Genomic DNA, 27,613 nt, shown 5'->3' with positions numbered 1-27,613 from the left:
ATCGATTCTTTGTACTGTGCGTGGCCATAATGTCCTGTTGTTAATCTGCTGCAGGTACACAAACACAACACAAATCACTGCCTTGTGATAGTTTAACAGCACTTACAGCATGTGTACTACATCTTATTGAATGTATATGATACAGTGTCTTGTTATACTTATGCTGTTATTTTACGCAAAACTGTACCGAATAAGATGCTTAGATATGGGTATATGCTATATACACCATAACACAATTGCAACACTCTTTCATCTTCATTCCTAAATCCAACCCCTGATAATGCAAGTATTTGAATCAGACTCATTTACAACAAAACCCAGAAAACAATACTTTTACTTTTCAAGATCACAGCAACGTTACAGAGAGGGTTGGTCAACATAGCTGCATAACAAAAGTTTCTTGATATGAATATATATTGCCAATATGTCAAATGTAAGTCACATGTTAAACAAAATTGAACAAAGTTCATTGCTTTAACAATAATTTGACATTTCACATCAGACGAAACTCTTCAAAAATGTCAAACAGGACCTTCAGTAATTAATTTGTTGATAGCAGAATTACATTAAACAATATCTAAATATAACCGTATTATCACATGTCATATCAATGATTCCACAAAATGTCAATAATCACCATTATTAGGCCTTTTCCACAGTAGAGATTGTGAATATGTGGGAAAAGCACAGGTGTTACTGATAGCATTAACAATGGCTGTTCAAGTGTCCCAGAAAGCCATGATAGTGTGAGCCAGCATGCACAATACCAGGACCCTGAAACTGGAGTTGCTTAATATACTTTAGCCACCATTATTCACAGCCATGCTTTTCCTACTTTCTCATGTTAAAAGCTCTTCCGTGAAAAAGTCCAGGCCTAATGACAGATGCACGCTATAAAGGTATGGTTTAATTGGTGTAGTAGTGCTTTAACATTTTTACACGCCCTTGTTCCCTGTGTGTAGTCTCAAACAATCCGCTAGATGGCACACTTCACTAAATTCGACGTAATCTCCAGTATACACTCCAGACTGTAGGGGGCGACAATTGCCAGTGATAGCCAGGGACTCAGCGGCGTAGAGGAAGACAAGACCACAGTCTGTCCACATTCTGCGGCTTTTTCGGTTCAGTCTCGGTCGGGGGAAAGACCGAGACCTTTTTTAACAGGAGGTGGAGTTCGCTGTGCTTCAACTCCAGGTGACCAGGGATCTGCTGCAATGTTAACACAGAGCTGAAACTACAAATCTGCTGGCTCTGATACATGACAGGTAACTTTATCTTTTGTTATTTATCATTACTGTCCTCCAGTAGTAACATCACCATCTAGCCTAGCTAAAACTACACTTGCTCTCTAATAACGCCCCTTATGTGACTTGCGGCGTCTTGTAGTTAGCCAAACGTCAACGGTAGCTAATGTACGTCTGTACGAAATGCTGTAAACCGACACCGACTTCAGGTGAAAAAAACACGGAAGCGTTTGTGTGAGGGCTTCGTAATGTTACACCCTCTTTGCTAGATATTTCACTTAATTTCCTAGTTAGCCGAGGTGTCTAGCTAGCTAGTCGGTGTTTGTCAGACATCCAGCGACTAGACCCCGACGGACCACGCTGCTGTACACGTTACTTTTCTTAATCGTATTGTTTTTTTCTCCTTTAAGTGACATGTGTTTGCAAACACCCCGGTAAGAACAACGAAGCACGGCTAAACTGTTAAAAAAGAGGCTTAAAGGCTTCCTTAGCGAAACCCAGGGATTAGCAAGCTAGCGACTGTGTACGTTCATTCATTCAGGAAGAGGAGACACACTTGAGGAGTGATAGCATGTGTCTGCAGTTACTGCAGGGCATCTTTATGTAACTAACTGTGTTTCTTGGTATGCTTAAAGCCGATTATTGCTGTCTCCTCTCATTGTTTAGATGTCATATGCTCTACAAGACAAAGTACCTACATTGTTTTAGTTATGAGCGATGTTTAATTGGTTAACCCAGACAGAAATAGAGTAAATTAATTATGCTTGGATTGTCAGATCTTTGAAGGAAATCTCCTGTCTTCTTTCCAGTATACACCAGTCATGGAGTTTAACAAATTGGTGACCTTGTGGATATTTTGCTTGTGTCTCGTGGGAGAAAGTTGGACAGAAAAACCAAGTTCACCTACAGCAGACAGCCAGGGCGTGGAAAATGGGATATCAGGTGAGTAATTAATCATTGAATTAATTTGTTGTAGCATGTTAAAGCTCTTTTTTTTTTTACCATCTATTAAAGCTAAATTGACACACACACACACACACTATAGATTGGCAGTTAGAGTATTACTGTTCGTGCCACATCTTTGTGATTGTGCAGGCACTATATGTAGCCATGCTGAGAATAGTCCTGCTGGCATTCTCCATTAAGCCCTGTCCTCCAACTCAGATCAAGCCGGCTAGTCAAACATGGGGTAATTGATCTAATACTCAGTGGAGCAAATGAGCAGGGTCTAAGTAGTTTCTGAATCAGTTGGCAATAATCAAGATGTTAAACCATTTACAATAAATCCTAAATTAGGATAAATATATTGCTTAATTTGACACTAATTTGTCATATGTCTTCATTGCGCTTAAATTGTGCAAATTTCTGTAAAAAAATCATTGGCCTAGCACAAGTTTATACAATTATTAGATTATTGAATGCACAGTACTGTAGAGGGCTAAATAATGATATTATGTAGACACTCACATCTTGGATTTCGCCTCTTATCAGGTGTGTCACCAAAATTCTTAACTGCGTAACCTAATGTGTAGACTCACATGTTAAAGGCAGCATGGGCCTCTCATAATGGCACACTCCTGCAGTGACTTGCTGCAGTGCATTACACACTACAGTTTAGAGGTGAAGTTTTAGGCACAACATGTTGAGTGAGTTTAACAAACTTCTCTTGTAAAGATAGAAATCCTGTTAGACGAGGTCCTCAATCACTGTGGTATTCTCTCGCCTCAATCCATGGAGTGATTTCACATGAATTATGACAGTGGCTGTAACAGTTACGCATATCCTGAGACTCCAAAATAGACTAAACTATGATACCTAAGTCTGCTTGGGAAAAATATGAGCCAGTTATGATATACTTTGCTTTTTTCCAAGTGTACTAGTGTAAGAATTTCGGTTTACAAAAGGCATAACTGTTTGATATGCATTTTGCAATCTTTTGCTTGACTTTCTTCACTATACTTTTAGCAACACCCAACTCTACATACGTGCTTGGTTGTGATCTTTTGTCAGCACAGATGAACAGTGTGGCAAAACCGGAACTGTTGCGACATTGTCCAAATTGCTCATGTGCATTTTGCATTTGAAGCACATTTTTTTACTAATGTGTGCCACATGTCTCAACAGTCCCAAGAGGCCAAAGTGTGGGAAAGAATTTGTTCTTAACAGTGATTTTCAAAGCTTGGCAGGTATTCTGAATAGCGATAGGACAGAGTAGCTGCTGCAGTTATGAGGTGACAAAGTTTTGGAGTGTGTTCTTCATCTGCTTGTAGGCACACAGAATGACTTGCGTAACATGAGCTTTTAAAAAAAGTCAGGCTGGTATGTAAATATCTTATCTTGTGTCTTCGGAGGTTTGCAAGCCAAATGAGAAAGAGGGCCAGGTTGGGTGTATGTGAGTGTTGCAGGTGGTTGGCTTTCACTAAGATAACTGTCATTCTTTGTTTAATGCTGAGTGTGAATGAGTGAGAGTCTGACAGAGTAATGTGGATTTGCAGGTTCCCTGAAGCTGAATGCTTGAACACTGTGGCTCAAAAATTAACTTTTCGCAACGCGGATGTACACGATTGTGCATCCAGACTTCCTAGTTCTGATTTGGTGGTTTAATGCAGAGGAATGTAAGGCACAATCTGACAACTAAAATATCGACTCAGATTCGTGAACACAGTGACAGGTGCAGAAAACTAATTTGTGACATGGTTTACTTTCTGTTTTCTCTCTCTCTCTAACTGCTAAGCCCACCTGTCATAGCATGCAGTTCTGGGAATAAAGAAAATGTGGATTGGTATGATAAATTGATCAGTAGGAGGGGGCATTACGCTGTAAATGCCAGCACAACGCCAACCAAATGCTTTACACTATTACACTGTTGTGTAGGTGACAGTAATTAATGATGAAGCAGTATTAACTGAGATATATGGACTTGTACTCAGCCCTTTATGAAAGGGGAAGTGAGTTTGATTTTTTGCACTCCCACACCATATTGTTGTGAGGATGATGTAGGCAGTCTGGGAATTCATTTCACCCAAGTGTTAAACCAAAAAATAACCATCTTTTAGCAAACCGGAGTAGACTAGAATCAAGCATTTTATTGAATAAAACTAAATTGTTTTGATTTGAAAAATTCAATCCAAATTCTTATGTTGCAGCAGATTCTTGTTTGTAAAAGCAAGCTTTGGAAGTGCAAGCGTCTTTTCCATGTGGGTGAGCAAGGCCAACCTCCCCCTCACTGTCACCTTCCTCTTTTGTGATTATGTTGCAATGAAATAAAGCATACTGTGTTTGACATGCTTCTTATGTAACTTCATATAACCAGGAAAAGGCCTCACTGAGATTGAAAATCACATATTAACAAGCGTGTCTGGCCTAAGATAGCAGCACATTGAATATATAGGTTATGTAAGACTGACTTAAAATGAACTGAATAAAATATGCACTTTTGAAGCTTTCAGGGCCAGTTTTCTTGTGACTTCACTTCAACCAGGCTGCTTTAAATTAAAACATACTGGTTTCGCAGGTAGTCTCACATGTTCTTTTCACACAACTGTTTGCAGTGCAGGCCAAACAAGATTTCCTCTTAGTGGGAGTGGCGACGTTATCTCTGATCTGTGGCAGAGGATTTCTAATCCCTCAGGAAGGAGTGAGAACACAGAGAGCGGACAGGCTTCACCAGATAATTTAGAGGCAGCTGAATTATATGATTATTTGTCACAGAAACATTTTTCTGATTTGTCTACAATTAATTGTGGAGCCCTACACACTGCGTTACAGAGGCCTGACTGTCAAAATGCTGAATATAGTTGAACATTAACAGCATTTAAACTAACCCAAGTTTTCTGACATTAAACAGACATGAGAAATTCCAATTGATGAGAGATTGAACAACAATGAAAGCCCATTATTAGTAAAAGCTGATTCAGCTCGTGTCGCGGCCTGTTTTTGGTCAGCGCAGTAGGTCTGACAGTCATGGTATCTGGCTTCTTGGGAACATCCCCACATTGAGTGAAAGGCCTCGCATAAACAAGGCTTTGTCTTCGGCTGAGGAATTTTGCAGTTCACTTATCTTAACAAGAGCAAGAGGGTGAGTTCAGGCAATCCAACCAGAGACTTTGCATTCTGACATTTCTGTAAAAAGCACAAAAGGTCAAAAATGTTTTGGAACATCACAGGATTAGTTGACGTTAAGAGAGCTATTGTAGTATTGAGCTAAAATAAGTACTTGAGTCACCTGATTGCTTCAATGCATGAATTAAATTGTGTATATACACTCAAAATGTATTTGACATTTGTTTACAGGGCTGGCTGTTTCTATTTTTAATTGAAAAATATTGTGTTTACTTTTGGTGCCTAAATCGAAAAATGTGATCTTCAACGTACAACAGATTTTTGTCTTATCACATAGCAACATGAAAGACCATTACTAGGATTGCCTTCTTGTGAACAGCAGTTCAAGTTTTTAGTGTTTTCAAGAGTAGCAGTAGTAGTAGTAGTAGTAGCAGAAGTAGCGGAAATATAAATATAATTTGACAAATCTGCGGTGACCCGTGAGTTTCAAAGTTCCCTCTTTACACTATCTTGATGTGACTCTTTATCTCCTCCAGATTTTTGTCGCATCGATGAGCCACTATGCAAGGACGAGAACGCCATTCTCAGCTTCGAGGCAATCCGTAGTATCCACAAGCAGATGGATGATGACGCTAATGGCAATGTAGACGTGGCAGAGACAGACGGAGTAAGTACCAGCCTTACCAACCTAAGAAGTCATCATCAACAGGGGCTGATGCTCTGTTGAAAGGGGGTATTCGGTTGGTGGTTTGTGGTCATTAGTCTGAAGAGGCTTATAGGTATCATTGTGGTAATCCCTGTCATTTGACTGGTCATAGGATTTCCTGCTAAGATGGTCAGTTAATCATAGCCTTGTAATGACCTTAACTTGCTCTGAGTAAAAGGAGGATTTGTTCTGTTCATGCTCCAGTGCCTTTTCAATTTGTTTTGGTCAAATAATTAACCATATTCACATTAAGTCTGGTTGTTCCAGACATGCATGTTGTAGGCGCTGACATTGATGTTACCATATTTGTACAAACACATGGTAAAAATGTCCAAAATTGTAAGTGTATTAGTGCACTTTTCAGAGTGTGTGTTTTGTATTTTTAAAAGTCACGAAGAATCGTGTTAACTGCTTGTCTTTTCAATACAGTGAATTACAGTGAAAGAACAACATAAACAGTTACGGCTCATGTCTGTTCACATCTGTTTTATGCACATCAGAAATTGAGTCTGTTGCTTCTCAGACATCGCTGGTGATTTAAAGACGCTGCTTGTCGTCCATTTAGTTTACATCCAGAGCTCCAGTCTAAACTACGTATTGTAGCCTTGAGAAGGCCTCCTCTGGAGCCTCCGTTTGGTTTGCTTCAGTCTGTGGCATGTGGTCGAGGCCAGACCACGGCAGAGGCAGCGTCACCACTGCAGCCATCTTTGCCTTTTGATGAGGCACTTGGCATGCAAATACCCCCAAGGCAAAGAATCAAGTGCAGTACAGTGAGCACTCACACTTAGTGCATTTGAGCTGAGGAATAGAAAGCTCAAAACGATTAAGAGCACTTCAAGACAGTAGTCCTGCTTCCTGTTATCATACAGTCATTAAATAAAGAGGATAGTTGATTTCTTTATAACCAAGATCAAAGTCTGCATCTGGCTTTTAAGAATAAGCTTCAGGCCTTGGCCACATCATTCTGTACAGGTCCTACTAATTTTCCAGTGAATGCATTTTCAGGAGCGTGATATTTCACCTGCAGTACAGATCATCTCTCTACCCTGTAGTGAAATCCTCCCACACAAATCTATCAAGAAAGAAAGGCATCATGACTTATTACTGTCTTCCACCCTTACTGCATGAGTTGTCTTGGGAGTGAGGTGGGAGTGGAGGTTGTTTTTTAAAAACCTGGTGACTGAGTTAGCCTACAATATAGTGGGCAACCAGTGGTGTGGTTCCATTGGCCAGCAGTGTTCTGAGATACAACAAAGACATCCAGAGACAGTTAAAAAAAAAAAATCTTTTTTTATTATTTATTGTCAGACAATTCATATCTTTGTTTACACTGAGATATTTAAAGGTAAAGTTCAACATTTTGGGAAACATGCTGATTTTCTGTCTTGCTGAAAGTCATTTGACATCGTCCAGTGACTTTGAGGCTACAGCCATCAGTGAGTTAGCATAAAGACTAGAAACAGGAAACAGCTACTGTGGATCTGTCCAAAGTTAACAAAATTTTCACCAACACCTCTAACACTCACTGATTAATGTCATATCTAATTTGTTTAATTCGTACAAACACTAATGTGTGATAATGACAAGTTGCACCTGACAGTGACTTCGGGAAGAAAAAAACTTGACATTTTTACATGAAAAATGGCAGCAAGAACTTCAAGAATGTTAAAGTTTGGTCTATTATTGGTTGGTCTAAAAATTGCAAAGGCAGTGCACTTTGAATGGGTTCCTTTTGATGGGGTCCAATTCTGCAGTGATGAAATCAAAGCATTTGTTAATGATTTTGCAGAGTGCTGCCTTTGTGACAGTATTTGTATTTGGCAGTTGGGGTTTTTTGTCATAATGTGTCAGAACAAAATGTGGTGTCCAGTTTGTAGACACATTGTAGACGATTTTCTAATCAAACATTTCTGCAGTGTCTAGTGTCCCATTTGATTTTCTCACCTCTGTTGGTTTTTATTAACACCACAATCTGGCTTTTAGTTATTGTTGATCAACACACACGTGTCATCATGTAGAATAACTACGAGGACGGAGTAAAAAATTGCAGCAATTTTTCGGGTCATGTGTGGTGGAGGTATTTGTAGTTTTATGTTCCTTTCATAGCGAGTGTTACAAATACACACACAAGCCACAAGAATTGCATTTTCTTCTTTTACGGGGGTCATAAAGACCACAGAAGTGCAACAGGTCACAGAGCTCACGATAAATCAGAACCCTAACAGCAAATTTCGAACACTAAATGTGGCCTTTGTTTTCTTCATTTAGTGAATCCCCACTCAGACATACAGTCTGTGTTGTTAAGTATGTGGGCTTATGCAATGATCTGATGATAATTCATTCTTGAAAAAGGAAATCTTCTATACTGCAGCATTGGTAAAACTAAGCTAAGAGACTGAGTCAGTAATGGAGCTAGAAATGCAGTTTTCTAACAAAAGGCAATTTGTAAGGTTTCCCAGTTAACACTTGCTCACTTTGTGACCACTACAAAAATCCTTGTCACCCTGCAGTTCCTGAGAGAAGATCTGAACTACCATGACCCAAAGGCCAAGCATAACAGCTTCCACGGGGATGACCAGTTCATCAGTGTGGAGGACTTGTGGAATGCATGGAAGGGCTCTGAAGGTATTGCTTTGAGGTTTTGTTTTCCCCCGGAAGGCACAAACAGGCTTTTTTTCCTCAGATCTTTTTTTTTTTTTAAATGTATGAGAATTTTAGACCGTTGATCTTGTTTTGCACATGTTCTGCATTGATATGCTCTGCCAACACTGACTGTTTGATATTTGGGCTGAGAATTGCCATTGTTTTTTAACAAGCCACTTCTTATGACTTGTGCAGTGCTTAAATAGCCGGGAAGTGAGTGTTTATGTATTTGCATATGAGTGAAGGTGTGGGCCCCACATTACCCCTGCTTGACCTTCTCACTTGCCAAACAAAGGAGCAAGGCAGTTGATCAGATGGCTTGTCAAGCAAAGTGCAGCCTGGTTATCAACTCCAGCCAGTGGCAGAGGGGACATCATTGAGTCTGTCAGCACAAAATGCACATCCTCTCTCTCACCCCCTTCTGCCTATCTCTTTGGCTGTGCTGTCACATACTCTACGAGAGCACTCATGTGCTGTGCTGTATCTGGCACTCATGCCTTTTCACACCCTTTCCTCTGGCTGCCTTCCTCCCCTTTTTCACTTGTAGTACTGACTTACCCTGCATTGCAGTTTCTTGACAGTGCTCTGGAGGGTTTGAGCCAGGAAACTGGGTTTTTGTTCAAGAGAGAAATGCATTGACACAGAAAGCCCACAATGTTGACTCTGCCAGGAGCTGGGGAGCAGATTTTCCTTCCTCAGTTATTACTGTGTCCAAGCCCATGTATGTTATGCTATGGGATAGCTCATAGTTCATTCAAGATAGGGATGCATGTATCAAGCTGTATATACAGTGCAGTTAACAGTGTTATGACAGTGGGACATAATAGTTGTGTTGGCTCATATGTTGGGTTTAGAATCAAACACACGACTATTTATGAGGTTACCGCTGACTGTTCTTCAATTTCAGATGAACAGTGTAAGTAGAAAGGGGCGATTAGAGGATAGACAGTATTTGAAGTTATCACAACCTTTGCTACAGTCATATTTCATAATTGGTTGCAGATTTTTTTTAAAAGACTGACTACTTTAAATCTACGACCCATAGACGACAGTTGTTATCTTACCTGGTGGCGCTCTGCTTGGCCTGTACTGCAGCCATCTACAATTCTTGCTGGTTTCAGGGGCTTTTTGCTTGCAGTCTATACTTAAGCAACTGAAAAACATCATCAGTAGGACTGAGGTCAGCTGACTGATTGCTTGGCTTGGAGAATATTACTAATATTTTCTGACTGCACTGTGTGTGAAAGAGATGTATCAAAGCCATGTAGCCTTATAAGTCTTGAATTCTGCAGGTATTAGATGAATGAGAAGCAATGAGTGATGAAACCACTTGTTTTATTTTTTCCTTTCCCTGCAGTGTATAATTGGACAGTGGATGAGGTGGTGGAATGGCTCATCACCTATGTGGAACTGCCACAATATGTGGATGCATTTCGCAAGATGAGTTTTAATGGAAGTGCCATGCCAAGGTAAGGGATACTGTGACTGTGTCAGCTTCTCCAAATTGCAAACTGTACTGAATCTCTATAAAATGCACCTCTATAAACACTCTGTGGTTTATATAAGGCTGGAAGGTCTCTCTCAGACATAAAAATTGAACACTTCAATGAAAGTTATAAGACTTAAGCTACAGACTTTACTTATGACAGCAGTGACACACAATGTGGGAGTGATACCAACAAATATTTGGCTTGATGCAACTTTTAGTGGCAGGAATTAAAAAATCCATTTACATCACCCTCCATTCAAGCCATTCCTCTGTTCTGATTAGTCAAAAAAGCACAATTAGTGCATCTTTTTACCATTATTCTTTCAAATCTTGATTATTTGAACTTAGATTTGTTATGTGGTCATGATACTCCTGGCTCAAAATGGATGACACCCTTTGCTCCTCCTTCCTTGTTCTTGCAAAATGACTGTGAGTTTCTGTTCTCTCTCAGGTTGGCCATAAAGAACACCACTCTGACTCTCTCTATTCTGAAGATTCTGGATCGCAGCCATGTCCAAAAGTTGCAGCTGAAATCTTTGGATACCGTACTGTTTGGAGCACCGCTGAGTACGTCACTTTCTTCTTTCTTTCCCATCCCTGTGCTCTCATTCATAAAACGTCAGTCATTTGTTTCATAGACTTCCAAATCTTGAGTAGAGAAGGGAAGGAGGGTTTGGGTGATGGCCCAAAGATGTTTTTAAAAGGATTTCTTAATATTAATGGAAATATGTAGTGAGACAGCGCTGGATGCTAAAAATTTAACTAGTTTCCTGTTTTTACTATTTTCATTGACACTGAACTAGATGCAAAGTTTACCAAAATGCATTTGGAGTCGTGCAGTAGATTAGATTAGATAAAACTTTATTGATCTCACAATGAAGAAATTCACTCTTACAGAAGCTCTTAAGAACACACAAGTAGTTGCTATTCCAAACGAAAGGCATTGCTTGATCTGTACGTGTGGTGGAGGTTTATCGCTCACTTGGTATGTATAAAACAGATCATCAGAGAGGCATAAAACATCTTCCATGATTAAGTCTACACTTCATGTAACTCCCTCGCAGAAAAACCAACCTTGATCCTCTTGAATTGGAAGAATTTAACTGTGAAACATCTGTAGGACGCTTTGAGTTCGTATGAACAGCCTACCACAATTACCAACATCCTGTCCGCTGTTGTTGTCTACTTTCATTTTTCATCAGCACTTTGTTCCTGTGATGTGTTGAGGTCGGATTTTGTTTGCTTTATATTTTTTAGTCACTTCATCTACTGACTGACTACACTGTCCTTTACTCACTTTAGTCAATCCATCTTTGGTATGTAGGGGAAATCCTGTTACCACCTGTATCTGTGTCAGGTATTGAGGATGTGAGCTGAGGGGTAGACCACGCTGCTCTGTATTCCAGACACACCTCTCTGCGTACTGAGACAAATAAACACACCACTCATCCTCTCCTCCTCCCTCTCAAGTATCCCTGCTCCAGTTCTGTAACCACAAATTGTAATCCTTCAAGTTCTTCTCTCTTTTTTCCCCTATAGAGATTCTTAGCATCACAATAGATGGGGTGTGTCTCTGCTGTCATACCTCTTGGGAGTGCTTTGAATTTTTTTGCGTAATCTGAGTGGCTATGTTCCCAGCATGGAAAACATGTTTGTCATTAAAAGCTTAGTTAGAGTGACAGGAACATTTTGACTTAGCTTAGAAAGGCAGGAGGATTCTGGACTTGGTGTCCAAATATGAATCGTATTACACCAAATATTAATCGTGGCCAGAATTAGTGTTTGATGTAGAAGGGTGTATACTTGGAAGGGAATGCTGATCAGAGCAGATGTAGTGAGGCAAAAAAAGAAAATTTAATGCACCTTCGTAGAAAGCAGGCATTTGCATTGGAGAGGAGCGTGTAGTGGTCTGTGTCTGGCATGTGTCATTGTGGATGTGTTTTGTTGGAGTCACAGCCGAAGGAACACATTAGTGAGCGCTGTCTGGCTTTGACAGCCTCTCAAAGCCAGGGGGTTCCACTAATAGTCAGACTGATGCATAGCAGCAGCATTTTAAGACACATCTCACAATGGGCTGATCCTAATCTGGTGGACAGTTGTGTAATAATTAACCCAAGCACATTTGGGTCCATTTATTTCTGCTTTTGTGGTTAATTAAATGTCACTGCGTGCTGTCTTGGTGGTATTTCTGAAAGGCAGTGAATGTGGTGTTTACCACAGTCTATGTAAATTGCTACTTAAATACATAATGACAGAAGGCAAACTGTGTTTCCTGTTGAAGACAGATAGTGTTGCCGTAAATAGAACCTGGAGCACAGTGTAGCATTAGGAAATTATTTTATATTATCTCAGAGATAATGCACAGCATTTCATTTTCAGCATCTGTGCTCAATCACAATGCGGTCCCAAGACAAATTTACCTCACATGCATTACAGTTAAATGTTGTGACCTGAATTTGGGGAGCTGTGCTCTCAGTGGTTAGGAGTTAATGCTCTGCATATACCAGCTTATCAGATGTAGCTGAAGCCTTCTAATTCAGTAGAATTGAGGCTGGAGCAGTGCTGTCCCCTAGATTTTCTGTTTGTCAGTTCTGGTACATACTTTGACACAATAGCAGGCACAGCTGGTCCCAGTCCCTTGACTCTGATGAACCTGTGTTTGTTCTGGACTTTATAAGCAAGTCTACAGGAATATACACAGCCCTGCTGAAAGGTCATTTAACACAAGCTAGAGACTTGGTGATGTGCCTTTTACCATACAGAGGGTTCATGTGAAGAGATTGTGCTGTGGGGAGAAATCCTTTGAATTTGTGGTGTTATTCGATTCAGCTCTTTGTCAGTAGCAGCCCGTGGTACAGGAACACATTTGTACAGAACAATACTTTCAGGTGTCATATGCTCCTGATCTTATCTGAATAGAAATGAGCCTGTATTATCTTTTTCTCCTAATTTTACTTCCTTTTTTGTCTCACTCCAGGAAGTAGAAGTGATGTTTTTGTCACCACTTTCCCGCACACCCCTTTGCAGGTTTTGCAAGAAAAACTTGCCTCATCGTGTAGCTTGCAAGGCTGAAATTCAGACTGTGTGTCAATTGCTGCATGACAATGCTCCTCTGACTCGTCAAATGACAAATGTACTTAATTGACCCAAGCTGATTCAGAATTTTATTTTAAGATGACCTTTTGTGAAAGTTCTCAAATTAAATTGAATCTAATCTAAGGCTTCTTATCAATGGGAAAGCTGCTTTCGGGCTGCTGAGAATTTTAATAGCCATGAATGACAATGACAACATGACAGCATACTTACACATAGTCATTCAGAGGAATAGCAGCTTGGATTTGATAAATGGTCTGTCATATGGACCAGAATGTTACAGTTGCCGTTGTTTGGTTTTCTGTGCATGTTTCTCAGCATTGGTTAGCAGACTGAAATAGGCTGTGTTAAGCTGGCTTTATGGTGGTCTTTTGCACCAGGCCCCTCTCACCGCAACCTGAACTTGGGCTACTGACTGTATTTGTGTCACTCCACAACACTTGCAGTATGACTAGGCAACCAAGCTCAAGCTTTACACCATATCCTTGTGAAGCTTGCTCATATTTGCTCAGACAGCTTTATCTCATAATCTTGATATATGTTGCCTGGCTGTATATATTGCCATTTCCTCTTCTACTGGTTTATCTTTTGATGTTTTTTACATTACTAAAGTATAACCTGTCTTCTTTATTTTTCTCTTTCTATCAGTGAATAGACATAACCACTTGAAGGACTTCATGCTGGTAGTGTCTATAGTCATTGGCATTGGTGGCTGCTGGTTCGCCTTCATCCAGAACCGCTACTCTAAGGACCACATGAAGAAGATGATGAAAGACCTGGAGGGCCTGCAGCGAGCTGAACAGAGTCTGCATGACCTACAACAGAAGTGAGGGTTTTTCCCACAGCCCACACAACAAACTGTGTTCTACTCTACAGTTGCTATATTGTGCACACATACCATTAGTTTTCTATTTTCACATAAAACATGCATCATATTAAAACGCTTGAACGTCAAGCTAATAAATGTATACTCAGTGTATAGCCTTCAACCACGACTTCAAACTAACTTTAACTCGAGAGTATTTTTATAAATAGTAATAAACCCCCTTAAAACTAATCTTAGTATTTTTTTCTGGTGTTACCTGAGGCATCCATTCAAAGGAGGCAGCCTGCTGGAAATCCTGTCAGTCCCACAGCGTTATTTTGCCGATAAGACATGCTTGATTTTTAAGAGTTTGCATATAGTGGTTCTCAGTCCCGTATATATTTCCACAGTCACAACTCAGTCATACGTCATAACTTTCACAGGATTGCATGGACAGAGCCACATTGTTCTGAACTGGGAAGTGGATGTCTGTTGTTACCTTTGGACAAATGACTGCAGAGTCATTGGATTAAACAAGTCACTTTTGAATTAAATGTAACCATTAAATTGCAAGAGAAGACAAGGTTTGTATACTATAGACACACAAATGATTGAGGGAAACGTGAGATCAAGTCTGCTGTTTGAACAGCTGGAATGGTATTTAAGCCAGTTTGACAACCTTGCCAATGACAAGGTGTCATTTTTAGCTCACAGGGCCACGTTTGAGTTGGACGCTTCAGCATCTGACTAAAGAGTCAGCTGGAACACAGTATTGCATTCATGAGCCAACTGCCAAGTGCAGTGTTTATCACATTTTTCAGTCAGTATGCTCTTTAAAATATGTCCATGCAAACTTCTGGAAGGGAGAAAAACAAACACTTCAGTACAAAGCCATTTTGGGTTGGTGGATAATCTATTCCAAAATGTATTCTAAACTGTTGGGTTAAAAGCAGCAAGCCTTGCTTTGAGCATTGCTGATCAAAGTCATTGATATGGATATGGCCTGAGTGCTTTTTCTTTCATTAGACCAAACAATAGCAGTAAGCCATTAATCTCTGTAACAAATGCTGCTGTATATCACAGGTCAGTGGAGTTGGTGTTGAGCCTTTCGAAAACAGCATCATCACTGCGTCTATTAGCAATAGTGCTAAATGAGCGTTTATCATTTAATCGTTATGTTATGCCTTTATTGGATCAGCCTGCTGCCTACATTTTTTATGTATTATAGTTATATTCATTTAAAGTAATTTGATTTTAATAACAAAAAAGAATAACTCATTTAGATTCACTTCCTTTCGATTTATATTGAGGATGGTTGAGGATAGGTTAGGGAGATCCATCCATTATCTATACACCGCTGAATCCTCTGCAGGGTCACGGGGGGGCTGGAGCCTATCCCAGCCGTCTCTCGGGCGAAGGCAGGGGACACCCTGGGCAGGTCGCCAGCCTACCACAGGGCTACATATACAGACAAACAACCACACGCTCATTCACACCTATGGACAATTTAGAGTTATCAATTAACCTAAGCATGTTTTTGGACTGTGGGAGGAAGCCGGAGAACCCGGTGAGAACCCACACTGCACAGGGAGAACATGCAAACTCCACACAGAAAGACCCCAGGCAGGATCGAACCGGGGATCTTCTAGCTGTGAGGCGACGCTGCTAACCACCGAGCCACCGTGCAGCCCAGGTTAGGGAGATGACATCATAAAATATGACAGCAGACATTTGAAGCTTCACTCGAAAACTCATTGCTTCTGCATGTGAAATGTAAAGAAAATGTCACAACAAATGACATTCGGTGCCCCCCCAGTCAAGATACAATGATGCAGCTCAGTGTTATTTGTGAAATGCTGCTGTTCCTTTACAGTGCGAGGATTGGTCTGTTACCTGCTACCCTTCCCCCACAGCATCTTGCTTTGCTTTCACTGTAGGAAATGAATCCATGCTGGCCTTTTGAATATTTGGTTTTAAATAGATTTGTCCCAGAAATGAATGAATGGATGGATGACCTCTGAACCTTGCAGTTTAGTCACTATTAAACAAATGTTGTAAATGTTATGTGTCTGCAGTATCGCACACGCTGTGATCTGACACAGGACACTTCATGCTGACACCTGGTGTAATCAGGCCTAAGAGGTGTATGGAATAGAGCCAGATGCATATGAGCAGTTGGCAGTATCACGAGGAATAATAGAAAGTTAAAAGACATATCTAACTATTTTGGTGCTGTTAATACTTCAAGGAATGCTCAGAATGTGCTTTTAGGCCTGCACTGTCTCATCTTATTCCTTTAAAGGATACTCAAATCCAGCTTCATCTCAGTCTTGCAGTCTTGCAACTGTAAATCTGATTAAAACTTGTTACAGGGGCTGGGGCATTGCTTGATAGTATATACTATGCGGGAATTGTCGGTTACTCTTCTTAAACAACATTCAAACATGGCCCCTCCTGCAGGATTTATTGTAGGAATGATACATTTGTCATGGAAAAGCCAGTATTTTAGCAAGCTACCTAAGTTAGCCACCTGCACCTACCTGTCCAACAGAGAACAGGCCAACTCTGCATCCACCGTCATCACCATCCTCTCCTTCAGTGGTCACCAGAAGGTTAAAGCCAACCGGAGATATACTCGTATTTTGAAACAAGCTTTTCTCCGCTTGGAATTTTGCCTCGCTACGTTTGCCATTTTTGGTACTGTGTCCGCCATTTTTGTAAGCTTCCTCTGGATTTGGGCTGCTTAGTCTGGCAAGTACCTTTTCATAAAGTCTGACCCCACCTTTGTGCTGTTATTAGCAGGGGTCCTGACCACAGCAAAATGATAACGTAAGAAAATACAGACAGAAGGCTGAGTCGGTCAGATAAATACACTGCCACACGCTTTTAGCGGGTCGTAAGTGATGATCGAGATGGATTACTTTTGATTGAGTCTATACAGCTTTTGAAGAAATGAAAATGAAAATCTTTCTGAGCAAACATTTAACATGAAAAGTGACTGTTCAGAAGTCGGCTCTCTTCACTATAGTTGCATTGTTCCAGGCCTCAAATGCAGCAGTGCGTACACATGCTGGGCTGTTGTGAAGTTACAACGAAATGCACTCTGACCTCTGAAAGATTAGGCAAAATTAAAAATGTGTAAATGTGACAGTTTGCGGTCATTGTCAGCATGTTGTGACATCATGTTATGTCATTAAAAAACACAAGGAATCATTTTCTTGCATCAGTGAATTTTCTGCAACGCGTAGGAGATGTTTTATTAATGTTTTATTAAATGGAAAAACCAAACGATCGGCCCAGTGCCGTTCAATGGCCAGAGTACAGAGCAGTGAGCGGTCCTGTCTTGAAGCGAGTGGCATCAAAACTTTCAGTCAGTTTTGCAACCCTTATTACCCACATGGGTTGCTCTTTGTGTCAGCTGGCTGTGTAGGAGACACAGCTTTTTGAAACATGAGACAATATGCTCTGATGAGCATCAAATAGTCCGGAAAGACAAGCGTTAGGTTGGTTACTTGGTGTTTGTGTCAGCCTAGGATTCCTTAACTTCTGTACAGTAACACCTCTTCCTATTGTACAGTAGTAGCTGTGTTGTGGCCTCTTATTGGAGCACTATAGTGAGAGAGTGGAAAGTATTTTTGTGGGATTTGCCTGCTGAATACCAACCAAAAGAGCGTTTGACTGCTCCACTGGGGACAAACCATTGAGGTCAAACTCTGTTCCTCTGATAGACTGCCAGGTCAGTGTGTGTTTTCTATGGCTGTGTACTTTGATCAGTTGTGAAAACACACCTGCCACTGCCAACTTTGAAGTGGGCTCCGACATTTCTCTCTTATTAAACTAATTGTTAGTACTTAAATCTCCTCCGCAGATTAAACCACAGAGCTTTTAATACATCCTGAAGGCCCACAGGTGCAGACACGATTCTGCAGGTGCCTTAGCTGACTGTAATACCTTGTTTTTGGTATGCTGTTTTGAACAGTGCTGTGCTGCTTCTCCACGACTAGTGCAGACATTGCATTATATCTCATATCCCAAAATTCTGGCTATTCATTCAATATTCCAGTATAATTTATGTGCTGCAATCCAGTAGTGTTGTGTAACCACTTTTAAATCTAATCTGTGGCTCAGGGAAAGGACGAGCAAACTAATTGTCTTGTGCCTGTTTCTCATAAAGTCGAATGTGTCCCATAAAGCGTAATAATTTCAAAAAGATATTCATTATACAAAAGATTTGCAGTAGCTTGTGTTTTAATCTGTTTTTATAATCAAAAGACAATGTTAAGCAGAAATTATCGTCATGCTTGTTTATGTATCTCCTGCCAAAAGCAGATGACTATGATTCTAAGACATTTCAGAGTTAAACTGCTCTAAATCATATCTCTCTAAATGTGTTGCAGCCTGGACGGCCAAGAAGTGGGGCCATGGGAGTGGATATTGTATTATATTGTAGGTCAGTGTGACCAGCAAGAGGAGAGACTTTCATTTCATACAGAGCATGTTTTTGAAGCTGAGAGAGGGAGACAGAGAGAGAGAGAGAGAGAGAGAGAGACAGAGAGAGAGAGGTATGTCCTCTCTCTGTAGCCGTGTCTTTTCTTCCTGATCCCTGCTGCCAGCTGCTCTCTTTCCATACCTTCAAGCAGATCCTGTGGTGGTATCAAGTAGCCTGGCCCAGTCATGACTTCCCTGTCAAGAGACAGTGGGAGGAGGCTTTGACTGGTGCTGGATTTCCTTCGTGCCTTTTTACAACGCCGTCTGACCCAGCCTCTACCTTACTGCTAGGAGAAGGTGATAAGCACGACTGCTTAACATGTCAGCTCTAGTGCTAATTCACCCACATTTGGACTGGGGTGTGGTGTGCAGACAGATATCCTGTAAAGAGACTGGCGACAAGGACAACAACATTGTGACAACATCATGTGATGGGCATTAATGTGTCTTTCCACGCAAAATAATTGTTTAGGAAAGTAAGATGAATACAATTGTAATAGCATTAGTGTGTAAAATCATGTGTGGTGTTATTTACTAACTCCAAAGTCTGCAGAGACCTTGTGTCTGTGTCCTGTGAGCTCTGCAATGCAGGTCAGTTGAAACAGCGTTTGGCGTCTTCTCTCTGGGCCCTGTAGCTCTGCCAGTGCTTTCGAATCTTAGCTAGAGAATGGTAGAGGTCAGGGTCGAAAGCATTAGCAGGACCGCTCACCACCCACATTTTCCATAGCTAGCTCTATGGATCACCTTTCATTTCTCTGCTCCGTCTGCTGTTGTGTTGAGCCTGACAAGAGGACAGTGCTTCTCCCTAGTGACTGAAATATAGTACTGCTCCCTGCCCTTCAGTGCCTGGAGACAGATGAGAAACAGGATTTGTTTTGCTGTAGTTTTGTTGTGTCATAGGCCTCAGTAGTATGCATTGGGATTTGGGAGTTCTAAGATTAGAACAGATCACAGTATCTTAAAATGTTGCGTGTTTAAGCAGAAATAATTATGTCAGGGTGACAAGCCGCTCTTTCAAAAGTAAACTTTGTTTAAGAGGCTGCTCTAAAAATATGCCACTACAAAAATATGCCACACAGACTAACACATATGTTTGGCATACTACAGGAGCACTGAGCACCACACTGTACTGTTCTAAAGTTACACACTGGCACCTGTTCCCATTCTTGGTTCTGCTCCCTCTGATGTCAGTTTATTGTGAGCTGCCTAGCAGCTGACCATGGCTCCTTGCTTTCTACATGATAGCCATTGTTTCCGGTCATGCTTGGCTGATGCAAGTCCTACATTCCTCACATACATGACACTCACATGCTTACACGTCACGCCTGGCCACAGGAAATGACCCTGGTACCTAACACGCTATGTTTCTTTGTTTTACTTTATTAAGCAGCTGCTGATGTCTTTCTTCTAAGACAAGCTAAAATCTATAAATAACTGTTTGGTCCCTGTTCTCAGGCTGCAGATCGCCCAGGAGGAGCACCGTACAGTGGAGGTGGAGAAGGTGAACCTGGAGCAGAAGCTGAGGGATGAGATCAACACAGCCAAGCAGGAAGCCCAGCGGCTGAGGGAGCTGCGTGAGGGCACAGAGAATGAACTGAGCCGCCAAAAGTACGCTGAAGAAGAGCTGGAACAGGTACCTGCTAAGTGACACTTGTGATGTAAACATGGAGTTTGCAGTGAAGCTGAATAAATAGTGTTTTATGAACTTCCAAGGTGGCAACTGCGCAGTATGTTTAGGTCTATCAGATTCACACCAGCTATAGTATAAATACACCCACTGATGTCTTTGTCCATTAGGAATTTGGCAGGAACCGCACAGCACAGCCCACACAAGTAAGCAAAACACATGAGTATCTGTTTGAAGGACTATCACAGTGATCTAATTCAGACACTTTGGTCACAATCTTTTTTTCTCCCATTCAGAAACACAGTAATAAATTGGAAACAGGCAAGGCTTTCAGACTGAGTGCAGCAATACGCTTTGAGTTTCATGTTCATTTGGCTGTTGTGAGGCCGTATACGTTGAGACGTATGAGTCTTTTTGTGTGTATGTGTCAGTAAACTTTGAGACAGTTTGCAGCATTTGAGAAAATAATTTTCTACAAATTGTGTGTTCATTGAAGAGGATTAAATGAGTTTTTTTTTTTTGAGGTAGCACATTTGTGACGTCATTATGCTGCTCTTATATTTTGGTTGCAAAGTTATACAGAGCTTTTGCAATTCTCCTGTTTTAAAAAAAAATAATTAAAAATAAAAAAAAAATAAAAAATGCACAAAGTAAAACAATCATTGCCAAGAATGTGTTACAAGGTAATTTAAAGTTTATGGTTCTGCTGTGAGTATATGTTCATTTGTCTTCTAATGTTTGACATTCGTTGCAGGTGCGCATGGCACTGAAGAAAGCAGAGAAGGAGTTGGAGTCACGGAGTAGCTGGTCCCCTCCAGAGTCTCTCCAGAAGTGGCTGCAGCTCACCCATGAGGTGGAAGTGCAGTACTACAACATCAAGAAGCAAAATGCTGAGCGGCAGCTCCTGGTGGCCAAAGAAGGGGTGAGCATGTAAAAATCTAGAGGGCGATGCCATCCGTGCTGTTTTGGGGTTCATGTTATTGCCTTGATCACAGGACAACCTATTTAAAATTCTGTTCCAAAGTAATTTAAGTCACAAGAGCCTTTTTTAGGACTAGCCAGTCTATAATTTGAGAGTCAGTTTCAGTTATTAATCCAATAAAAATTACAATTTTAGTCAATGAAAGCAGCCTCGTTCAGTAATCTCGTTCACTGTGAAAATAAATGTTCGGTCCTTTGTTTTCGCAGGCGGAGAAGATAAAGAAAAAGAGGAACACTCTCTTCGGGACTTTCCATGTGGCTCACAGCTCCTCCCTGGATGATGTGGACCACAAAATCTTGGCAGCAAAGTAAGTCAGAGAGAGAGTAATGGGAGAATATTTTCCAGAGAATGACCAGAAAAACTGGTCAAAGCAGAATTTTCAACCAGTGATTTAGTGGTCCGATTCAGACTGGATTAATCTCACAGGCGGAGGATGGGAATGAAATATTCACTGTGCTCCTCAGTAATTTGAATGAAATTACACGCGGACCAGAGAGTTCACTGAAAAACAGTAGGTAATTGCTGTTGTAATTACTCCTGGGGTGGATGCTCTGGACGGGATTAAAAACATTGACCAGCACAACGTTAAAAATCACCCAGCTGCCCTGTGTGACGTAAATCCAGCTCAAATCGGGCTTTTTAAACTTGCCAACTTACGTCGGATTTGGATCATTGAATCATGTCTCTTCACATGACTCTTCCTCTTGACTGATTTCGCCTGCTGCTGCTCTTTTTCATCTTTCGTAGACAAGCTCTGGGTGAGGTGACGGCTGCCCTGCGAGAGAGGCTCCATCGCTGGCAGCAGATAGAGATCCTCACAGGTTTCACCATCGTCAACAACCCAGGCCTCCCTTCGCTGGCCTCATCGCTCAACCTCGATCCCACCTTCATGGGCGGCAGAGCTACACCTCAGCACTTCATCATGTCTGACGACATGGACGACATGGACGAGGGTATCGTGCCTGGAACTCTGCAATGTAAGAGTTCATCTGAATCTGTCGGCCAGTCTGTGGGGATTAGCAAACGAACCACTAAACACACCAAGACCCTGCTGGGGAAATCCAAAAATCCTCCCTCATGAGAATTTGGACCTTTTATGCTACATTAACCTGAATTTGTCCTTGTGGCCACCCTGGTGATGTAGGAAGCGAGGGTCACAGTGTCTGTGATTGAACGAGTGTTGTTTTACATTTGTATAATGTGTATCATGTAAGTTCACATAATTGTCTTGTTCTTTTACACACAATTCCAGCTGAATGCCTTCTTGATGATTGTTCTCATTTTGGATAAAAGTGTTGACTTCAATCTCGATTATGCAGACTGAGGCCTCCTGTGAATTTCCTCTGGAAACTGAACTGTCAAGAAAAATATACTTCTTAATGAGAAAGTTTTTGTGTAGTGGTTGTGTCCTGATGTGTGCTACAGATCTGCCTTTGGTCAAACAGCTGCAGCAAAAGGAAACGTGTTATATGGAGTCAGTGCCCAATTCAAATTCTTTTTTAGGTTGAATATGAGACACAAAAAATACACAAAAGCTGCCCATCATTTTTATGCAATCTTTATGTACAAAAACTCTCATTTTCATTGCAGAATTCTGGGTTAAACTCATGTCAAAGCTTTATCTAATCATGAAAACCAACAAAACTCTGATGACCATTTGTAGCAATGTTGTTATAGGCTCGATATTTGACTTGACTATCATGGCAAACCTCGACACACGTCAGGTCCGAGTTTGACTAACTGCAGGACAAAGTTGTACTGCAGAATCCTTTTCGACAGCAATAGTGAGTAAGTCTTTTAATCAACATTAATTGCACTCCCTATCTCACTCCCCTCTCTCCCTCCACCACCTTTCTGCCATTTGGCTTCCACTGCTGTCTCGTTGGCCTAACTACAGATGGCACCCGACTGTTGGAACGGCGAGCCAGTGACCTGTGGTCCGTCGGTTCAGACTGTCAGCCGCTGTGGAAATATCCTGGTTGGCCATTTATTCATGCCCCAGTTCAGTCCTCGGTTTGACATCCCTGTCTCTCCCCTTGACTCAAAGCCACACAGAGCTATAATACTTTTTAATTGGACAGCTGGCTGCAGATGGACACAGCTGAAAAGGGAAAAAACACTCCATGCTGCGTTCATCTAAAAACACTTCAGCTTAGTTGCTTGCTTGCCACATTTACTCCCTTCTCTAAATCTTGTCACCACCCAGTGCACCCCTGCTTTCTTCCCATAGTGAGTTGTCACTTACTTTTATTGTAAATGGGCTGGTTATTGTTTAATATATATTTTGTATTCATTTTAAACAAGATATCTTTGTTGGTAACACAATCATTGTTTCTCCTTTTGTTTTATTTAATATTTTTCCTTGAAAGAAGGAGAGATAAAACAGGAGCGTTGGGATTTATCTCATAATGTAATAATGGTGTGCAGTATAAAGGCTGAATTAGTAAATGGGATATGTCTTTGAGACTTTAATCATATTCCAAGTTTTAAGTCGGTTAGAGTCGAGAGAAATGCATCCCAGCACCTGAGTATCTTTCCACTAATCTCCCAGTCGGTGTCCCCTTGTCCGTCACGCTTTGTTTCATGAGTGGTTGTTGATAATGCTGTTGTTTTGTGCCCACAGCTCCCAGTATGATGTCCCTGCGCCAACGCCACATTGACCCACAGCTTGCCATGGGATCCCAGAGGTTGGTAGAGAGCTGCCTGTTGGCGGGGCAGCAGGGAGAGGGATCCCCATACCCATCCAGGTCTAGGGCCACCCTCAGACAGTCACGCAGCCAATCGTTTGGGCAGCTCGAGTGTCTCCCTCTGCCTCCCCTTTCCTCGGCTGTGTCTCACCCCTCCATCATCTGTGCCTCCAACCCAAACCCTCAGTCCCTGTCCTCCTTTTCCTCCTCTTCCTCGTGCTTACCCAGCTCTATGGGTGGTGTTGTAGCCCCCCATTCCTCCCACTTATATCATGCTTCTTTCCAGCCCATGGACCCCATTCCTGATTTCTCCTTCTCAGATGTGTCCAAAGCACACTCCTCATGCAGCGACAGCTTTGGGTACCTGTCTTTTTTCTGATCCTCCACACACATTGCATGTGCGTGGGTGTTTTTTTTTTTAATACCACCTCCTCTCATTACATTTATGTAACATGTGTCATAGCGTTGGGACCTTCTGTACAGCAGTTTTTTCCCTCTTTACTCCATTTTACTCTGTCTTGCTCTCTATAGTTTTCATTTTTCTTTTACTCATTTTCACGCCATTGCACCTGATGATGCACCTGATCATAGAATCTATGCATTTACTGTTTCTCAGCCTTTCTCAGTGTTCCTGGTGTTCTTGCCTGCTCAACTAACAAGTGTGGAGCTCCAGTGTCCAGGTTGTGCCCAGCGTGTCCATGGCTTTGCAGGCATAGTGTAGATAAACCCCAGCATGCAGAGCATCAACTTCAAACTGTTTGGATTTGGAGTTTTTTGCCCTCTAATTGGGTCTTTTTTCTTCTCCACAGGGACCTAAATCGCTCTGACTCCGACTCCTCCCTGTCCCTCTCCCAAGTTGGTGATCGGCTGTCTGCCTACAGCTCCAAAGGCCACCTAATCAAGCCCACCTCTCTTATGCACGGCCTGTCCAGTCGTGCAGATGATTCCGTCTCGCTGCACGCTCACACCCCCAACGGAGGGAACCGCATTCATGAGGTCAGTCCCGCAGAGCCGGTCCCTGACAGCCCCATACTCATGAAGAAAGTGTACGCCATGGAGAAGTCACCCAGCCTGGGAGAAATCAACAGCCTGTCGGAGTCCTCCCGCTCCCTCAGCCCCAATTCCACTGAACCCGACACACCGTCACCCACAGGAGGAGGGCAGCCAGGGGCCGTGGGGGCAAAGGGCAGCACCCGCATCCCGCAGCTGTCCTCCAAGAAGAGCCCGCTGGAGGAGGACAGTGGCTCTACGGGAGAAGACACAGATTCCACTGCCAGCCGCAAGAAACACACCTTCAAGATCTTCAAGAAACAGAGGAAATAAGGGCTACATGAACTACAGGCTGTCAAAGCTGCTTGACTGTATTCCTCTGGTCTGTTTTTGAAAAAGGTTTTCGGGGTTCATTAATGGCTAAATGATGGCACAAGTTGCTGCCATGGCCGTTTTTGTAGGGACAACACCTACTCAGAGAAACTGGACTGTGGGAGCAACCAGCTGTTCAGTTTTATCTGCTTGTTTGGTCAATGTTGAATATGTGGGGAATGGGTAGGTTTGTATATTGGAATGTAAAGTATTATTTATTCTGCAGGAAATTGTGCCAGTCTCAAAGGGAAATGTGTCTCCCGGTTGGTTTTTCTTTCTTGTTCTACAATCTATAACATTTTGCATGTCTTCACTTTTGTTTGACTGATACCTGAATGCTCTTAGTGTTTGCTTGGTTCTTGTCGTTAACCTGCTTAGACAACACTTGATGTTTTTTTTATGACTACCTAACCACCTAGCCTACAAATCCAAAGTGAATGCACACTTTTTTTCCCCACTGAGTACCAAGTTTTTTTGTCTTTTGTCGTCTTCTTTTTGGCAGAGCAAATGACACATTGAGAGGATCCTCAAGCAGAAGAATTGTACTAGAGGGGTTGGACTGCTAAATTAGTGACACAGATTTCACTTTTAGCTGCCAAAAAAATGTGTTGTTTGAAGACAGCACAGCAATAGTAGCTATTTGGTGTGATTTAGACTCTCTAGAAGTGAAAATATGGGTGAAAAAGGCTGCTAACTATTTGCAACCCAAATGGCATCACCTTGTACGGACAAATGGTTAATTTCCCCACTAAATTACACAATGCATTTAGACCTTTTGCTTTATTTTTAGTGTTAAGGGTTGAGTGCATGTGAGCATGAGAGAGTGAGAGAGAAGTGCTTTGCTGAAATGTCCAGCTTTTAAACGATGCCAACAAGTGTTTGAAGATCCTGGCTGAAGTAGGTATCCTGTTACTATTAGGCAGACGTGTCACCAAACACATCATTACCAAAATGTTAAAAATTATAAAGAAACAGTCTGGAAATACCTGCAACTGCGTGACAGTGAACATTTTGTATTAGATTAAAAAAATGAGCATATATGAGTGTATATACCATGAAAAACATGTCCTTCACACACTCGAAGCACATTTCTTTTCCCCACAGCTATTACAAAAAAGGTGAACAGCTATATTTTGTCTTTGAAGATTATACTCCTAATTAATGGGATGCTGGATAAATGAGATCCAACATTTTCCACTGAGAATAAATTTGAAGAACGAGGTGTGAGTTTAAGTTGAATCTTAGCTCCTGCTGTTTTCATGATTATTCCGGAGGCCAGGGGAAACTTCATGGCAATTAGTGAGGAGTGGGTGCTGGTAAGGGCTATAGTTACAAGGCAAAATCACTTGCTCTGTATAAGGTAGAAATTTTCAAGTCGTAACCACTTTGTAATCCACCTTTTTTATGAAAGACTTAGCTCAACAAGTTATGTCAGCAGAAGACCAGTTTTCAAAGTGCCAACATCTATTTCTGTCAGAGGCCTTTGTATTTGTTGTGTGTTTGGCCCCTTGAGCCCGTTTTACACAGAACATAAAACCACATGATATATACATATACAGTCCGTAATGTATATCCTGAGTTTAAATACTGAATGTTCAAGGGTATCATTGCTGTAACAGTATCCGCAGTAAGGTATGTTTACATTTGGGACAGATAATTACTGTCCTCTGATTACCACAACAAAGAACATTGTGCCCATTTTAATACTGACAGCTTCATGTGAGCACTGAACTATGCATCAGTAGTTGTAGGTTATTACTAAAGTAGTGGGGACACTTAGGGCGTTCCTGACCAATGAACAACCAAAAAGTGCTGCAAAAGACACAGTCGGCTTTCCCCAGCCCCATAATGTAACACGTGGTTTGGATGTATACGACATGTTTAAATATTTTACTTTAGAGACCAGTGAAAAAAAAATATCAATTTCCTACTGGTACTTTTTTAAAGTGTCATTTGTACCTCTTTTGCACGACAAAGCTGTAAATGAATTATGCCATCAGAATGTGTGCGAGTGTGTGTGTGTGTGTCCGTCGGCTCCCAGTATAATGCACTGCAATGTTGATGCATGTCAACTACTGTAACAAAACCTATATTGGGTTTGAAGTGTGGGTCAGCTTACGCTCTTTACTCCCCACCCTGTGTTTTTTTTTCTCTTTATTTTGGGCTTCTATTTATGAATACACACAGTATATTTGTACAGAGAAAATGATAATTTTGCATCTTCTGTGATAGTCTAAGACTTTTATGGCACTCCTGCATGATAGCAATAAACTATTTTGAATGAAAGATGAGCTGATTTGTTGTAGTCATTGCACCACACTAACTAAGGTGTCTTCTCTCAAATCTGACTTCAGTGTTCTTAATAAATCTGCTGTAAAACAATTTAATTAAAATGTAGATATACAATCATTACAGGCAAATTATA

At 41.4% G+C, this 27,613-nt stretch overlaps 1 protein-coding gene across 3 annotated transcripts; it reads left to right on the top strand.

Moving 5' to 3' along the window:
* Positions 1 to 1,119: 1,119 nt before the first annotated feature.
* Positions 1,120 to 27,474, top strand: stim1a (stromal interaction molecule 1a). Of its 3 annotated transcripts, none has more exons than XM_041940156.1 (14): positions 1,120 to 1,265; positions 2,054 to 2,186; positions 5,843 to 5,973; positions 8,523 to 8,637; positions 10,013 to 10,124; positions 10,596 to 10,711; positions 13,886 to 14,063; positions 19,986 to 20,163; positions 20,328 to 20,363; positions 20,912 to 21,079; positions 21,346 to 21,446; positions 21,887 to 22,116; positions 23,763 to 23,826; positions 24,636 to 27,474. In XM_041940156.1, exons 2-14 carry the CDS (start codon positions 2,066 to 2,068, stop codon positions 25,147 to 25,149), a joined length of 2,064 nt encoding a protein of 687 aa, XP_041796090.1. In that variant the 5' UTR covers positions 1,120 to 1,265; positions 2,054 to 2,065; the 3' UTR covers positions 25,150 to 27,474. The 3 variants fall into 3 exon arrangements, with proteins under 3 accessions (XP_041796090.1, XP_041796092.1, XP_041796091.1); XM_041940157.1 differs by lacking the exon at positions 1,120 to 1,265 and adding an exon at positions 1,533 to 1,678; XM_041940158.1 differs by lacking the exon at positions 20,328 to 20,363.
* The last annotated feature ends 139 nt before the right edge of the window (positions 27,475 to 27,613 follow it).

Source organism: Chelmon rostratus, chromosome 7 (genome assembly GCF_017976325.1).
Source record: "Chelmon rostratus isolate fCheRos1 chromosome 7, fCheRos1.pri, whole genome shotgun sequence".
In the NCBI taxonomy this organism is placed as follows: Eukaryota; Metazoa; Chordata; class Actinopteri; order Chaetodontiformes; family Chaetodontidae; genus Chelmon; species Chelmon rostratus.
This window is presented reverse-complemented; position numbering and strand designations above follow the sequence as displayed.

What these genes read in the sequence shown, in the direction of transcription:
- stim1a (XM_041940156.1), top strand. Translation starts at nt 2,066, where the DNA reads ATGGAGTTTAACAAATTGGTGACCTTGTGGATATTTTGCTTGTGTCTC. An exon ending in CTGAAGAAGAGCTGGAACAG is followed by an intron (nt 20,164 to 20,327) that starts GTACCTGCTAAG and finishes TTTGTCCATTAG; the next exon opens with GAATTTGGCAGGAACCGCAC. An exon ending in CGTGCCTGGAACTCTGCAAT is followed by an intron (nt 22,117 to 23,762) that starts GTAAGAGTTCAT and finishes TTGTGCCCACAG; the next exon opens with CTCCCAGTATGATGTCCCTG.